Raw genomic sequence first — 17,029 nt, forward strand, 5'->3', positions numbered from 1 at the left:
ACTTTTCATTCCTGGAGGTGTGAGCAGTGTGGTGAAATATTGAGATGTTAGGGAAATAAAACAGCAGAAATGTGCAAAGAAAGAGACATCAATGCATACATGCACTTAAAATACATATACATGCACTCAAACATACCGCACAGGATTGGGTGCATGCATTTAAGAAAATGCTAGAGTGAAAAGGAAGCTCTTCAATTTTGTTTTGTTTTTTAAACCGTGTCGAGAGCAAGTCTTAAGCACACCCAATCCATGTTTTGTCTGAAATTGTCGCACATTTAAAAATAAATATGACCTCACATCACATTCACATTCACACACCGACTCTCGTCCGGTCGTCATAGTTTTCGAGAACAGGTTCATTTTACTGCATTTTCCGTTAAAAAGGCTGCTGGACCATTCAGAGCCAACGCACATACAAACATTCTCATTCAAAGCATCTGGTAATTTGATGATTTACTTCCAAGCACACAGCATTTATGATAAAAGGATGCAGACTTTAAATGGTCATTTCATACCCTCAGATTATGTCCTACTTTCAGTAATAGTAACATTCAGGTGGTTGATGACGACGAGGGAAATGATATAGAGGAAGAGGACAGCACACAGACAAAGAGGGTGAGGGTGACAGGTTGTATGGATGGAGACGGAGAGGGATGACAGGCCTCTTCAGGTATACCTCGCGAGCAGCTCTAGGTACCCCCAGTGGAGAGAGGAAAAGAGAGAGGACATGTTTGAGATGTAACAGCAAATGCCTTCATTATCAAAAGGAGGATTTTGAAATGATAACAACAACAGGAGCCAAATAACAGGAACTTCTTCCTTAAGTCTTAAGATAGAAAGAGTTGAAAATAAGATTTTTCTTTGGTTTTGTCTTCTTAGTCGATAAGTCAACTAATTTAATTTAGTCTTACGATTTCGAAAGTCATCTTTTTATGCTTTTTTAATGCTGAAATGACTTTTTTCCAAGACACTTATCTCTGAATATAACACATTTTAATGGGTGCTTTTGCATGATTCTTTGTGGAGATCTTTTGATTAAATCATCCACAAAATTGTTACGAGTGTTGGTCGACTAAGAATTTCTTTAGTCGAGGACAGCCCAAGATTTCCCCAATTTTTGTCACAGAAAAAATTACTAACATACTTTAGGAATCCTGTCTTAACTTACTTCATCATAATTTATCTCAGATTAGGAAATCCTAAATACTCAATCCAACGTGATCAACTTTTATCTTTTATCTGTTACCTAGCAACTGACACAATTTTCTTATCTCGCCGAGCTAATCATCTTTGTAACCGTTGTTTTTCTCATTGAAACACTGAAACATACAAAAATAGATTTTAAATTTTTGCATAAATGTGACCATTGCTGGTGAGGTCAATGGTTTATTTTGCTTCAGAGAGCAAGAAACAGTAGAAAATGTCCGCACCATGCAGCAAGCAGTAGAAGTAATCATGACCTGCATGCAAAGCAGGGTGTCAACAAAGGGCTACTTTTAATGTCACAGTTCATGTCATAAAAGTAGCACTTGAGCGACTAGGCTGATTGCAATCATTCTCTTCCATATTTGGGTATACTGGAATATTATCACTGGAAATAAAACATGATGGCGTGATAAATAATGCGTTCACTAATATGCATTGCATCTGTATTCATTCATCATCAGAGATCTTGATATAACTCCATTATATTTAAAGAAATGTAAAGGAGTATGTATATACTGTAGTATAGAGTTTATATATTTTGCAGCTAGAACTGCAACTTAGTGTAATATATTGTATAGTGAAATGAAGTGCAAACTTGAACTGAAACTGAACTATAACTAGCACTCTCACTCCACTTACGTATCACACATCTTCATCGATTTAGAACAAAATGCATCACATCGCACATTCAAAATGTAATGTTGAATTTTTCAAGTCTCGCTGTCACCCTTGAAAACAGAAACAACTTACTGTATGTGGGACGGAAGCTTTGCAGTTTTATTATTTTCTTGTTTGTGTCTTTGTGGGAGAAATTTTCTCTTCTGATTCTTAAACATTTTGGAAGAGAAGGAGAAACACTGCTTCTCTTTGACATCCATTGAAATAATCAACAATGTGTGCCCAGGAGGAGATGTTCATTAACCGTGTGGAGGTGAAGGTGAAGATCCCTGAAGAGCTGAAACCCTGGCTGGTGGACGACTGGGATCTCATCACCAGACAGAAACAGGTGGGAAGAAAACACACAATACTTGACAAGTTCCATGAGCTGTGGAGGTTAGAACGTTTGCCTCCCAGCAAAGTAAATATCTGTATATTGAAAAGGTAGCGATGACATTGAGCACAAGAATTTGACATTACTGATCCGAATTTGCCATGAAAACTCCTGTGCAATTGGTGGTAGAGTGGCAAGCTGTACATCGAAGTGAGATCTGTGCAATGTAGCATTGACAGGAAATGTCACAATTAATCTGAGAATGATATGTGAAAATAATTGTACATGAAATTACCTTCAAAGTAAAATGTTGCTGACTAAATTAAGGTTTTCTGTTGCTTACAGTTATTTCATCTGCCTGCTAAGAAGAGCGTGGAGACTGTCTTAGAGGACTATGCAAACTATAAGAAATCAAAAGGAAACTCGGACAATAAGTAAGAATAAACACCCTGATTTTGCTCAAGTGATGTGAAAGTAGATACATTGCTATCCTGTGATAATCTCTTTAGCATCACTGCATGTGTCCACCACCTCATACCACCTGTCACTCAATGTTCATGCATTTCTGCCCAGCTTTGTCCTTAAAGCGGAACTTGTGTATTTTCAGCCTGGACCTTATTTTTACATGTTTTGTTTCTAAATGCTAAGGGGGATACCATTTTTTGAAATTAGACAGCAATCAGACAATTACCTGCTGGCTGCTCTGCTGAGTGTTAGGGTTGTAATCTGTAAGTTTTGAGATGTCTTGTTTCTAGTGGCCTCTTTGCGGTGAGATCTAATTGCAGGCGAGCCTTCAGAGCCCTCCCTCTTGTCACGTTCATAGTATGTTGACTTTTTATATTTTTGCTCTTTTGTAAACTTTACTGACACACATTCACCTCTACTTCCAGTCCGTCCCCTATATGTTACGCTCTTGAATTCATACACACACACACACACACGTTCCTATTACACTGCTGTCCTTACCACAAGCTTGACTCAGAAGTTGGAAGTTTCCGATTACCGATTATAAGTCCATCCAACCGCTGTCAGCAGTGTCACTAACATTGCGGCGTATTTGCATCTAGAGAGGGCTGGCTGAGATGCCTTTCAAATGTTCAGAATACTCAGCGCACCTCCAGCGGGATAATGGTGCGGCCTCTGCCAGGGAGTTTGTTGTGTTGGCGTACCAAAAGCAAAGATTTGTCTTACCTAAAAGATTTTCAATAAAATCTGGGGTTCATGTTTGTGCATTCACGAATTGTGCCAACAAAATGTCAAGCTACGTGTCCCATAGCTTTCATTGACTAACTAGCTAGTTGTCCTACCCCGGTCCATGCGCCTTGCAAACTGTCAGTTTATCAGTGAGCATTTTGAACAGGATGATTCCTGCCAGCCAAAGAGGAGAAGAAATCCTACATAAAAGCACATTTTCCTGAAGAACAATGGTGTTCCAATGGTGAAGAGAACTGCTCCAGACAGAGCGGAGGCAATGCTATTGGCTAAAGTTACTGTGTTGACATGCATCTGTAGCTACACACAGAAGAATGGCAGGATATTGGCAACTTCTCCATAATGCTGTCAGACACATTTAGAGATGTAGACTTCGCTTTATTGATCCTTTGAGATGACTCCTGCAAGGAAATTGAGATTCCAGCAGCTTACAAAAGACACATGGAAGATATAAAAAAAATGCAGTTTAAGATAACCAATAAACTCAGCTAAATAAATACAGAAAGTATAAAAAACAATAAACTCTTAGCTAAATAAATACAGAAAGTATATAAAAAAACAAACAAGTAAGCAATAAACTCTTAGTCATATATATATATATATATTAGGTGGATGTAAGAATGCAGGTCAAATAAAATTCACAGAAAATTAAATGTAGAGGAAATGTATAAGATAAAATATGTATGACTGTATATGACAGAAATGAGCAGCAAGATGAAATTATTGCACTTAAGTGGTCGATCAAGTATTTGCACAAAAAAGAAAAAGAAGAAGATAAGCGTCCAGGTGTGTAGGAGTAGATTATTAATTGCACAGTGAGTGGCTCCCACTCCTTCCCTTCTGTCCTCTTATTTCCTCCTCTGCCCGAGTGAGGAGTTGTAGAGTGTGACGGCCTGATGGACAAAGGCGTTCTTAAGCCTGTTGGTCCTACACTTGGGCAGGAGCAGCCTTCCACTGAACTGCCTCCTCTGGGTGCTGATGACAGTGTGCAGGGGGTGGCTGGCATTGTCCATAATTTCCAGCAGTTTGTCCAGTGTCGTCCTCTCTGCCTCCATCACCAGCGAGTCCTCCACACCAACATCTGGCTGGTACGCAAACTGCAGGCGGTCCTTGACGTGTTGTACCTGGGGTCTGAGGAGGCTGAGAAAGAGCCGCTCCAACGTCTTCATCAGGTGTGAAGTTAGTGCCACCGGTCGGAAGTCATTCAGCTCACTGGGCCTGTTCTTCTTGGAACCGGAACGATGCAGGGTGTCTTCCAGAGGTTAGGCACTGTCCCTAGCTGCAGACTAAGGTTGAAAATCCGTTGTTGTGCTACCCCCAGTTCTGCAGCGCAGGTCTTCAGCAGTCTCGGACACACTTTATCCGGGCCTACTGCTTTCCTGGGCCTGAGCTTCCTCAGCTGTCCTCTGACCTGGTCTGTGGTGATGTGAGGCGAGGTGTGTTGAGGTGTAGGAGGAGGGAGTTGTTGTTGTTGTTGTTGGGAAGAAGGAGAGATGGCTGTAGTGAGGGTGGATGTGGGGGGGACAAGGGCTGGTTAAACCTGTTGAAGAAGTCATTCAGCTTGTTCGCCCAATCCATTGTCCCCTATGTAGCTCTGGTCTTTGTATTGTGACTTGTGATGGTCCTCACACCTTCCGAAACCTCCCTCATGTTGTTCTTCCTTAGCTTCTGCTCCACCTTTCTACTGTAGCTTACCTTAGCTTCCCTCACACAGTGTTTCACCTCCTGCTGTGTTGCCTTCATGGCCTCCCTGTCCCTGCTCCTAAAGGCAGCCTTCTTCTTGTTGAGGACAGCCTTAACTTCCCGCGTTACCCACGGCTTGTTATTAGGGTAACAGCAGACAGTCTTGACAGGGGAGACCACGTCTGCACAGAAGTTGATGTCCTCACCGTGCGGGTCAATCAGCACATCCAAGACTGTGGTGTTGTAACAGTCCCTCAGGGCACTTTCCATCTCAGGGGACCACCTCCTGATGGTGCAAGTTGTCACCGCCTACAGTGGCTGTACGTGAACCAGGTTGTGATCAGACTGCCCCAGTTAGGGGGAAGTGGGGTCGCTCTGTATGCATCCCTTACATTAGCATACAGGAGATCAATTGTCTTGTTGTTTCTGGTGGGACAGTCTACAACCTGGTGAAAAACAAAGTAGATTCCAAAGTTGCATGATTAAAGTCCCCGGAGATGATCATAAATGCTTCAGGGTGCTGTGTCTGCAGCCTTGCAGTGACCGAGTGGATCTTGTCGCAGGCAGTGGCTGCGTCCGCTCTCGGAGGGATGTAAACACAGACGGTGATCACTTGACTGAACTCCCTCGGTAGATAATATGGCCACAGGCTAAGCTCGTCGATCTTGTTTAGCAGCGAGTTCACATTCCCCATGAGTACGAAGGGAATCGATGGCTTGTAGCGCCTCCGATTCTCCGCTCGCTCCCCCTCGATGGGGTGTCGTATCCCCACTCATCCCTTTGTGCGTAGAGCCAGCAGTTCCTCCCTCTCGTAATTGAGAAAACTGGCTTTACTGACAATTTGAGCCTACCCGTGGCAATAACAAGCACTTCTAGTCTTTTAGTGAACTTACATTGAAAGAAGCAATTGTCCCCGTGTGACTAGTACATTAAGTTGTTCGCGGCTACCAGCTGTGGCGCTCTCGCTCAAGACTGGACCAATTTCAAAAATTGTTTTTCCCATATGTCACTTTTGTGAAAATAGGGTTGAAAATTACACCTTTTTAAATTGCTTCTATGGAAGGACATTGGACACAATCTTGTGCAATCTACCCATGGTACCACTTATGCAGATTGTGTACCATTGCCTCAGCCACTACAGGCAGATATACAGTGCCTATAGCAAGTCATGATACCCTTTTGAAATAGTCACTTTTCTTGTTTTACAGCCTGAAATGATAATACATTTAAAAAATCTATTTTTCCAGCGTTTAACACATTTTTGCCTTACAACATTCAAGTGAATTATTTTTTTTCAAAATTTCTGAAAATTAATATTAAAATAAAAAACAGAATAGCAGGGTTGGAAAAGTGACGAGTCCCCAGAGGTAATACTTTGTGGAGGCGCCTTTTTCTTTAATTACAGCCATCAGTCTGTTTGGATTTGTCTCTACCAGCTTTGTGCACCTAGATTGGGAAATATTTCCACATTCTTCCTGCAGAACTGTTCGAGTTCAGTTAAATTCTGTGGTGAGCGGTGATGGCCTGCACTCTTCAAGTCCATCCACATATGTCTTGTAAGATTCAGGTCAGGGCTCTGACTCGGCCACATTAGGACATTCACCTTCCTGTCCTTTAGCCACCGTGTTGTTTTTATAGCGGTGTGTTTTGGGTCGTTGTCATGCTGGACGGTGAACCACCTGCCCATTTTTAAGTGTCTAACAAAGGGCTGCAGGTTTTCCTCAAGAATTTGGGTGTACTTGACAGCATCCATTTTCCCTTTAATGCTGACCAACCGCCCAGTCCCTGCTGAGGAGATCTAGGCGAGGTCTGGATGGTGCCATATGCCTTCAACGTCTGGACAATACTGAACGGTACACAGAGGGATAGTTAAAGCCTTTGAAATCTTTTTATATCCTTCTCCTAACTTGTGCCTATCAATAACTTTATCCCAGAGCTCTTTTGAAAGCATTTTTCCAACCATGGTCAATTATTTGTGTTACCATGCACTACTAGGAGTGGAATCCTCAAGAAACAGCTGATTTTATTCTGAAGTAAAATCAAAAACACCACAATTGATGTCAGTTGGAAACCAATTAACTTGGTGTGCAATCTGAAGGTGACTGGTTATACCTGAGAAAGTTTTTAACAGTTATTCTAAAGGGACCAATCACTTTTCCAACACTGCTATTTCGGTATTTCATTTTTTAAATACATTTTCAGACATTCATTCATTCATTCATCTTCAACCGCTTGTCCCTGTCGGGGTGCGGGGGGCTGGAGCCGATCCCAGCTGACATCAGGCGTGACGCGGGGTACACCCTGGACAGGACGCCAGTTTAGAGACAGACAACCATTCACATCTACGGGCAATTTTTAGAGTGATCATGTGTTCTTGAAATGTTTTCCAGGAAGAAATGTGTACAATGTATTGAAAGTTTTTTTAATTATTATTTTAAAGTTGTACTCAAGATTTCCATCTATTTAATATCTATCAAATAGGAAGTTGAAAACAATGGTGATCATATGACCCACTAATGAAAGCACTTATACTTGCCTTTTTTGCATTTAGTATTACAATATCCGTGTCTGTGGAGACATTCGTAGGCTAGATGTGAATAAGCCGCCATGTTAGTGTCGCTGCAGCTGTTGGTCTGTCAGCCCAGATCGTCATCAATGGTTATGCTGCATTCACTTGTAATTGGAAATCTATAATTCCAACTTCTGAGTCAAGCTTGTAGTACTTGTACAAGTATAATAGGACCATGTGTGTGCGTGTGTAAGGATTTAAGAGGATAACATAAAGGGGACGGACTGAAAATAGAGAGGTGAATGTGTTTCAATAAAGTTTACAAAAGAGCAAAAAAAAATATACAAATGTCAACACACAGTGACCATGAACGTGACAAGAAAGATGCTCTGAAAGAACAGGCTCGCCTGCAGTTACATTTAACCGCCACATAGGCTGCTCGAAGCAACTTATCTCAAATCTTAAGGGGTACAACTTTAAAACTGATCTATGTCTGAAATCAGGCATGGTGCCTGAATACTGAAAGCCCTGTTTAAAACACAACATGAACATGCAGAAGACATCAGATACACCCACATTTATGCATACATCACACCTACACACACAAACAGTAACCACTGTGATTTATTGAGTGATGCTCAGGCAGAGGACACACATTTCCTGCCATAGCATGCCTGTTTGCCTATGATGCGAGCTCTGCGTGTGATGACTTTGCTAGTGAGGTCTGAGAGGTTGGGGGTGGGGAGGCAAATGGTATTTTGGAGGCGTTGAGTGTGATGCCTATGTGTTTGTTCCCATTCGAGGCAGATATGGTGAAGAAACAGGGAACAATAGAGGAGAAAACCTTTGCAGAGCAGCGACTGAAAGTGCTTTGTGTTTGCGGATGGCAGAGAGTCTTAATTATTGGACATCCTGCTGAATGTGGAACTATAAATGACCATAACTAAAGTGTGTTCTACCTTTTAGCCCTTTTACAACAAATCATACATCCTGCAGCTGGCCATTTTCCTAAATTTGTTTCTATTTCCTCAGCGCACACACATAATTTCAGTCCAAGCTCTCAGACTGTGCTCATGCTGCTGCACATGGAGCAGGGGAGATAACCATAGAGCTCTATCCTTTGGTTCCTAAACAACCCACAAAAGAGTCTTAGCAATTCACGAATATTCTTTTGCACCAAGAAGTATATTGCAATTGTTCAGTTGTCTTTCATTTAATTATTGATTTAGTACAATTTACAAAATATTCTCGTTTTCCTGTTAAGAGGCACAAGATAAAGGAAAATAAATGAGTTCTCTTGACTTACCCAGATGTGGAAAACGTACTCAATGACGATTCATCCCGGTGATAGATAAAGAATAACTTGAATAGACTCATTTGTCCTTACTTGAATATATCATTCATCGCATGTATGCATCGACACAGTCAGATACAAAAGGCTTGAAGAATCACATAACATAGAGAGCTGGCTCAAGGACAAATGACCACCTTGTCTGCTAAGGCACCAGGATAATGAAAACAACCTTTTGTCCAGTATCATGCCTGATCATATTTCACACATTTATGTAGACTTTTCCTGTCTTCTAGACTACCATTAGATTTTATTCATTTGAGTAGGTTTTGAAAATCAACCTGCTATTGTTGGATACCTGCTTTGAATACATACGCATGCAATCAAAAGCATACCCAGTAACGTTGTCGTAAAAAACGATTTGAAAGTATTAGCTAGACCAGGGGTAGGCAATTCCGGTCCTGGAGAGCCACTGTCCTGCATGTTTTAGGTTTCTCTCTGCTCTAACACACCTGATTCTAATGATTTGCTCATTATCAAGCAGCTGATGCTTGTCACAGTTTGATTATTGTTAGACTCAGGTGTGTCAGGGTAGGGAGAAACCTAAAACATGCAGGACAGTGGCTCTCTAGGACCGGATTTGCCTACCCCTGGTTTAGACTGTTGTGTTCATGTGCTCTCATACAAATAAGAGAATCACAAAACAATTTCCTTTCTTCTCTTGACTAATTCTTATTTCTTTTTCCAAAGAATTCTCTCATCATAGTTTGTGTCTCAAGTTTCACGTTTCCGTATTTCTTTCCGAGTAGCAGGTCAACACACCAGACTGGCTGACACTGTTTAACCTGCATCCCGTTGACATGAACCAACCCAAATCTGATTTGAACTTTGGTTTCCTATCTCAAGAAAGTTTCTTAAATCAATACAATGTATGTCTTCTTAAAGCAGCCATCCATGACGTTGCCATGGAAATGCACTCCAGAGATATAAGTGACTTCTTCCTCTCCACTCTACTTAGGGAGTATGCAGTAAACGAAGTCGTGGCGGGGATTCGAGAGTACTTCAACGTCATGCTAGGCACTCAGCTGCTTTACAAGTTTGAAAGGCCGCAGTATGCTGAGATCCTGGCTGAACACCCTGACATGCCAATGTCTCAGGTGTATGGAGCTCCACACTTGCTGCGCCTATTTGGTAGGTACCCTGTACACATTTGTGAAACACACACACGTATACATTAGACACAGCCACAGCACATCAATGTGCCTTCAGCACGCTCACACACACACACAGTTTCTGAATTGTACAGAAACTGAAGCACCTATCTGTGCTATTGTAAGTGCTTTCACGTGATTTAATTTGATTCTTAGAAAATGAGGTATAATTGCTCTGTGTATAAATTAAAAAGGTTTTTAGTTCTTGCTTGTGAAATGTTCCCCACAGAAACTGGAACGCTGTGACGGCACTTGTTTAGAAAAAATCCCCATGCTTTCTTTGTTGCAAGTATGGCTGTCTTGAGAGTTTCCACTATTTTTTGCAAGGCTAAAATGTTTTTTTTGTTCAGCCACTGTAGTTTTTACTGAGGTGAAATTGCACATCACACACCCCAGTGTTTCCCATTCATAGACCAATGTGTGGCGCTGGGCCACAGAATCAACACTGAGCGCCATAGATTGATTCTGTTTTTTTGTTTTGTTTTTTTCAACGCGATTTTGAAATATAGATATTGTTCCCTGTAAATGTGTCATATTTCCTTACACTGGTTTGTTTCTGTAAACAGCGCCTCTGCTAACAGAATGGTATTCATCGAGTGCACAGAGAATATGAATATCCTGAGTTCTCTGTGCTCATGTATACACCATATCCTGAATATGATCACAAGCCACATAAACTGGATATTCATGTCCATGTAAACACACTCATTTGTGAATGTGCAGAGACCTCAGCTTCTGAAAATATAGATATGCTGATATTCTTTAAAAAGCATGTAAATTCCTAAACACTGTAGGAACACAGGCAAAGCCTTAGTTTCTTTGTTTTTAATTCAATTACTGCTTTTTTTAATTTAAAATAATATATATGTTCAGTTTAACTTTTACAAAGAAAAGGAATTGTGCACTGTTTTGCAGTTTATACCTCAGAAATAATCATTCTTAAATTTGAGAAAGAAAAGAGAATAGCCTTTATATTTTGTAGATTTGATCACTTTTTGTTAAAAACATCGTATTGCGAACTCAGTATCGTCAATGGAATCCAGTCGTGAGTTGAGTCAGTGTATCCTTACATCCCTACTGATGTAACAGAAGATCTAACAGGCTTCTGGTCCAGCTGCAGCATTGTTATCGTTGTGACTGTTACTGTTGTCAGGCACCTGGCCTGGTTAAAGATTGTCCGAACAAACACGATAGTAAAGCAAAAGAACAGGTATGTCATTTCCGTCATGGTGCCAAAAACATATTTCAGTCAAATAAAAAGGTATTTCTGCAGTTCAAAGGGACTGGTATAAGCCTAATAGATGTCTTATCACATAAATGTCCCCATCACGCTATAAACTTCCAATGGGATCGTGATTATTCAGTTCCAAGAAACATCGATGTTTAAAAAAAAGACATAGCTTTGCTATACCCACAGACATATAGTTATGTATATTTGCATATTATGATTCAGATAAAGCAGTACACATATCTGTTGTCAGTCTGTACAGGGGAGAGGTCAGAGCCCCTGCTGCTCAAAAGGTCTCTGCACCTCACATTGCTACCTGGTCTGTGGGAAACACTGCACCCAGGAGACTCCGCTGGGTTCTTAGGATGACTCATCTCATTACTGGTTTCAATGATCACTTCTTACTTCACAAATACACAATAGTCAACCACAATATCAGTCTGCCAAAATTATATATTACTGTCATTTAAACTGAAAGGTATGTTGTTGTTTTTTTTACACCAATTATTTCCTAACAGTGAGACATTTATGTGAGAATGAAGCTGATCTGGCTTTTTCACCAAATACACCATTGTTGAGTGATGTCACATTTCTCTTACTAGGCTTGGGCAGTTTTAAAAGATATACTATGACAATAGAGATTTCTTCTGGTTTCTGAGGGAGCCATCCCTTGCAATATATCTGGTTGTATTCAGCACATACAGTACTGTTGTAGATCAATGACAACAACTGCTTTCTGGCGATATATACAGTATTTATGCACCAATATGAATGAGAGGCTTGATTTGTCAGATATTTTATTTACTGGATAAACCAAGAGAAATTCATTTGGCTTTTGGCATTATATCTTAATAAGTATAGTTTGCTATTGAATCTCAGAAAATCTATGATATAACGATACATGTCGCTATTGAAGTATAAAATTAAAGAATATTTTATCCATATTGCTCACGCTCAACACTGTTTTTAAGGTCAATAGCTGTATTTAAAGCAGAAACCACCTGTATCTGTAAAACAGCAGATTTAAGTGTTATGGCAGTATTGTCAGGGTGCCTCAGCTGTCCTCTATTAAACTTATCAATTAGTATGTATGACATGTTATTCACTATATTTTTTATGAAGAATGTTAAACTTCCTCTCACTCCCGACAGTTCGTATCGGAGCCATGCTGGCCTACACTCCCCTGGATGAGAAAAGTCTGGCTTTGCTGCTTACTTACCTCCAAGATTTCCTCAAGTAAGTTTGAACTCTCAGCGCACCACATCACCAGAGACTCAATGTCATGTTTGGCCGATTATCAAATGCCATGTTACATCCACATTCACATTAGTGCAGCCAGGCTTGTTGCAAATCCTCAAAACATGAAATCCATTTTCTGCTCTGGAAAATACTTTCTGCTCCGACTGATTGACACTCAACAGCGTTTCATGCCAGATGACAGATTCATGTGTGATGTGATTTTTTAAATTTATTTCTTGATAAGATTTGTCAAATTTAAATCAGAACAAAGTCTGGACAGCACTGCAGAAGGGTGGGTCCCCGAAAACAACAGTGCCGGTCTTAATGAGCTGAAACAGTGTGAAGCTATGGTGTGGTCTGAGTAGGGTCTTTGTGCAGCATTCACTCAGTGTCGCTCCCCACACCTGCTGCACATAGGCAGTGATGACTTTTATGACACACACGTAGCCCCAACCCCAACCATCTCTTAAAGGAAAACAGCCCAAAAAGAATATATATACCGTAATTTCCGGACTATAAGCAGCTACTTTTTTCCCTCGTTCTGGTCCCTGAGGCTTATACAACGGTGCGGCTTTTCTACGGCTTACGGTAACCAGGGGCGCGCACTACCGAGGATGCGCGAGACCGAGGCAGACATCTGGCGCCAGGTAACGAGAGCAAAACAAAGAGTAGGAGAGCGTCAGCGACAGTTTGCGCGAAGGAAGTGTTCATGCAAACACCCTCAACATGGAAAACAAACGGATAAGTACATATGATGCTGCTTTTAAGTTAAAGGCAATCGATCTGGCTGTCAAAGAAGGAAATAGAGCTGCTGCACGTACCCTTGACATCAATGAATGGCTGGTTATTTTGATAACGTAAACGGCCGTGGGACTGCACTTTTACTGCCGTGTTACAGGCGAGCACTTTGTATTACTTTGCACCGTTGTATTATTTGTACTCTGCACGAATGCTGTTCGCCATGTCAAAGATGTGAAAGTTTGATTGAATGATTGAAAGATTTATTGTTAATAAATGGGACGCTTTGCGTTCCCAAACAGTCATCTCTGTCCCGACAATCCCCTCCGTGGTAGCAGGAACCCCTATATACTACGGTAATTACACATCAAAACGCCTGCGGTTTATAGTCGGGTGCGGCCTTTATATGGAGCAATCTGTATTTTACCCTAAATTTAGCTGGTGAGGCTTATAGTCAGGTGCGCTTTATAGTCCGGAAATTACGGTATGTATATCTATCTATCTATCTATCTATCTATCTATCTATCTATCTATCTATCTATCTATCTATTCTTTTTGTGCTGTTTTCCTTTAAGAGATGGTTGGGGTTAGGGCTACGTGTGTGTCATAAAAGACATCTATCTATCTATCTATCTATATATATATATATATATATATATATATATATATATATACTGTATATATATATAGGTAGATAGATAGATATCACATCTTATGTTTATCAAAAAAAAAGTATCTAATGAACATTACAAGACTAATACTGGGACTCTATATTTGACAGGACAGGGTTTATTTCTATTTCATTTTCTGTTATTATAAATCATTTTGTGCATATACCCTCTGGAGGCAAACAGCATCACTATCTTTTCTTATCTAAAAATCCTTTATTATATTCTAGATAATTGTTGTTCATTTGATAGCAAGCTGGACATGACGACCATTGAGGTACAAATGTTTCAGCTTTCAGCAATGACCATTTCTGTCCCACTCCACTCTGACACTCTGACACTTCTCTGACACTTCTTCAGATACCTGGTAAAGAATTCATCGACCCTCTTGTGTACCACTGATTACGAGGTTGCACCCCCAGAGTATCACCGCAAGGCCGTGTGAGAGCTCTCAGCACACAGTGGAGGCATCTCTCCCACATCACGTGTACTATCCTTCTGAGTGCAGACTGGGATGAGATTTTTCACTTGAACTGATCCACTTCCTTTACAAAGGTCTCAGGAGCTTCTCACAGTTAAGAAGTAAAAAAAAAGATTAGGAATCATTTTGAGCTCAATCTCTTTTCTCCCCCCTTTGTCTTTTTTCTCTCACTTCTTTGAAAAGACACCAGAAAAAAAAGATATTTTCTGTCGACAAGTTACTGTTTCCACAAGCAGCTCTTCTGTGTTTTTGTGCATTCCACCTGGTAGATATTTGTTACTGCTGCATGTTTGTATTTATTAGTGTTCCTTTTGCCATATGAGGTGGAAATGAATGCTGGACCACAAGTTCAGCATTCAGCAGTTAATGTTTTTGTATCTGTATCTTGTGCATTTGTATCAATTTGTAAAAAAAAAAAAATGTTTCTACACGATCTCTATATTGTTTACTGTGTTTTTTTCTGTCATCACTATTGTTTTATATTGGCAAAACATGAAAACATTCATCTGCAATGCATGTGCTCAGTTCATGAAAAATATACAATCATTCAAGTGCCACATGAAGCAGCAGAAATCAAGACAATTCTTAATATTAATATTGCAAATTATAGGCCTACATTTTTTGCGTGGTTATTAATCAAAGTCAAATTATTGGGATTAAATTGGGATTAAAAAATAGTTAAATTTGCTCCACCTCAATATACTGCAACAGTATACTAATTTATAATAGCACAAGTCACAGGGCCTTTTTCTGCATCAAATACGTTTACTTTTAATACTTTCAAGCACATTTTCCTGATGAATCATACTTTTCCCTAAGTCACATTTATGCACGCTTTTCTTGTATCAGATAATTTTTACGGTGTTGTATTAGTAGGAGACTACGTCCTCAGATCACCTCAGATCTTATAGGCTTCTTAAGTAAAAGTAACAATACCAAAGTGGAGAAATACTCTGTTGTTACGAGTAAAAGTCCTGCATTCAAAAGTATTGGCATCAAAGTATACAAATACAAAAAGTACAAGTACTCATTGTGCAGAATGGCCCTTATCTGAATAATGTATATTATATTATTGGATTATAACTAACAATGCATTCATATGTAACCTACGTCCTTGCAGCTTATTCAGAAAATGAACATAGTGGAGTACAATCTTTCCCTCTGAAATGTGACAGAGTAGAAATATAAGAAAATGAAAATGCTCCAATAAAATACCAGTTTAGACTACTTCAGTTAATGTTGCATTTAGTTAGCCTACTGTTCACTGACGTAAAGGGTCTGAACCTCTGGTCTCCAGCCATGAAGGACAGAACAGCAAAGGCACTGATGTTGCCATGGTAAGGCTGTTGCCATGAGGACGGACAAAGAAAGAGACACATTAACGGCAGGTGGCATTTTTGCTCCTTAGTTAACTAATCTTTCCTTAAAGTAAAGAATGCCACAAAATAAAAGCTGCTATCCCTCCGCTGCATTCTTTGCGGGGAATCCAGACATTTGATGGTACTTTAGACTTTAAATGTCAGGCTATATTTCTGAGAAATGATGCACACCCTATACACAATAACATAATTACCACCCAACTGTAGTTATATATATTTAATTATATTCAACCCAGTTCTCCAACTGTGATTTGTCCTCATATCAGCACAGCAATTTAAGATTGATTGGCAATAATCAAACCTTTGTAGAAAGTATCAAAAAAGATAATTTCTCTATATGTTGTTTAATATTTATGGGCAAAATCTGAAAATAAAGTTAATGTTATTCATAAATACCAAGTTTGTATAGATCAAAATGACTCTTGAGGGTTGTGGGGTATCAGGCCTCTACAAGATTTTACATTTAGTTTTATTAAAACAAAGTCGTAGTCTGTTGTGATTGAATTACTCTCTAACTGTGTTTACCTTAGCATACTTCTTGTATACATACTATATTGATATTCAAATGATATTATATACTCATAGATACTCATTGTTTAAGTATTACTACTATTGTGTGAGAAGAGGCCACTAGGGGACAGAATTTCCCACCTCCTTTTCATTAATTGTCCCCAAAACATGCCCCCCCCCCCTTCAGTGGTGAAGGAAGTATGCTACTTACATCCTTTAGGCTACTTAGTAGCAAAACAATTGCATGCCAAAACCTGACATTTTCAAAGGAATGCCATTACTAGGCAACCGCCAGGGTCCTTGTTAACTTCCTGTCAGCTGAACATACACTGCAACAGGAAATAAGGACTATATTGTACTAAGAGAAAAGGTAGTTATGTCAGTTTTTCATGTACATATGATGTGTCTGGATTACTATTACTGCTAACTGAATGTAGATGTAGGATTTTACCGCTACAATTGTTTTAAGGTTAAGCTAATTTTAACTCCTTTATATACGTAGGCTACTGTTGGGTAGTTTAATCTAGAGTAATTAACATCATATTCTGTAAGATCGTCTGTTTTCAGCTTTATGATGATGGATTTTCCAGCTGATTCATGAAGATTTTTTTTAGATAGGTTATCATTGTATTTACTTAGCACATAAACGAACACTAATTAGCCTACTTCAGTTGATCAGGAAA

At 39.8% G+C, this 17,029-nt stretch overlaps 1 protein-coding gene across 1 annotated transcript in view; it reads left to right on the forward strand.

The window, feature by feature from the left end:
• The window catches only part of LOC310951010 (mortality factor 4-like protein 1), a 19,482-nt gene extending 4,607 nt beyond the window's left edge, over window positions 1-14,875 (forward strand). Inside the window, 5 exon segments of the mRNA XM_083919070.1 lie at window positions 2,111-2,212; window positions 2,543-2,631; window positions 9,911-10,083; window positions 12,483-12,567; window positions 14,337-14,875. Of these exon segments, the coding sequence (XP_083775196.1) occupies window positions 2,111-2,212; window positions 2,543-2,631; window positions 9,911-10,083; window positions 12,483-12,567; window positions 14,337-14,421 (534 nt within the window). The 3' untranslated portion in view covers window positions 14,422-14,875.
• Window positions 14,876-17,029: the final 2,154 nt, after the last annotated feature.

This window comes from Echiichthys vipera (genome assembly GCF_963691815.1).
Source record: "Echiichthys vipera genome assembly, chromosome: 1".
Lineage (NCBI taxonomy): Eukaryota > Metazoa > Chordata > Actinopteri > Perciformes > Trachinidae > Echiichthys > Echiichthys vipera.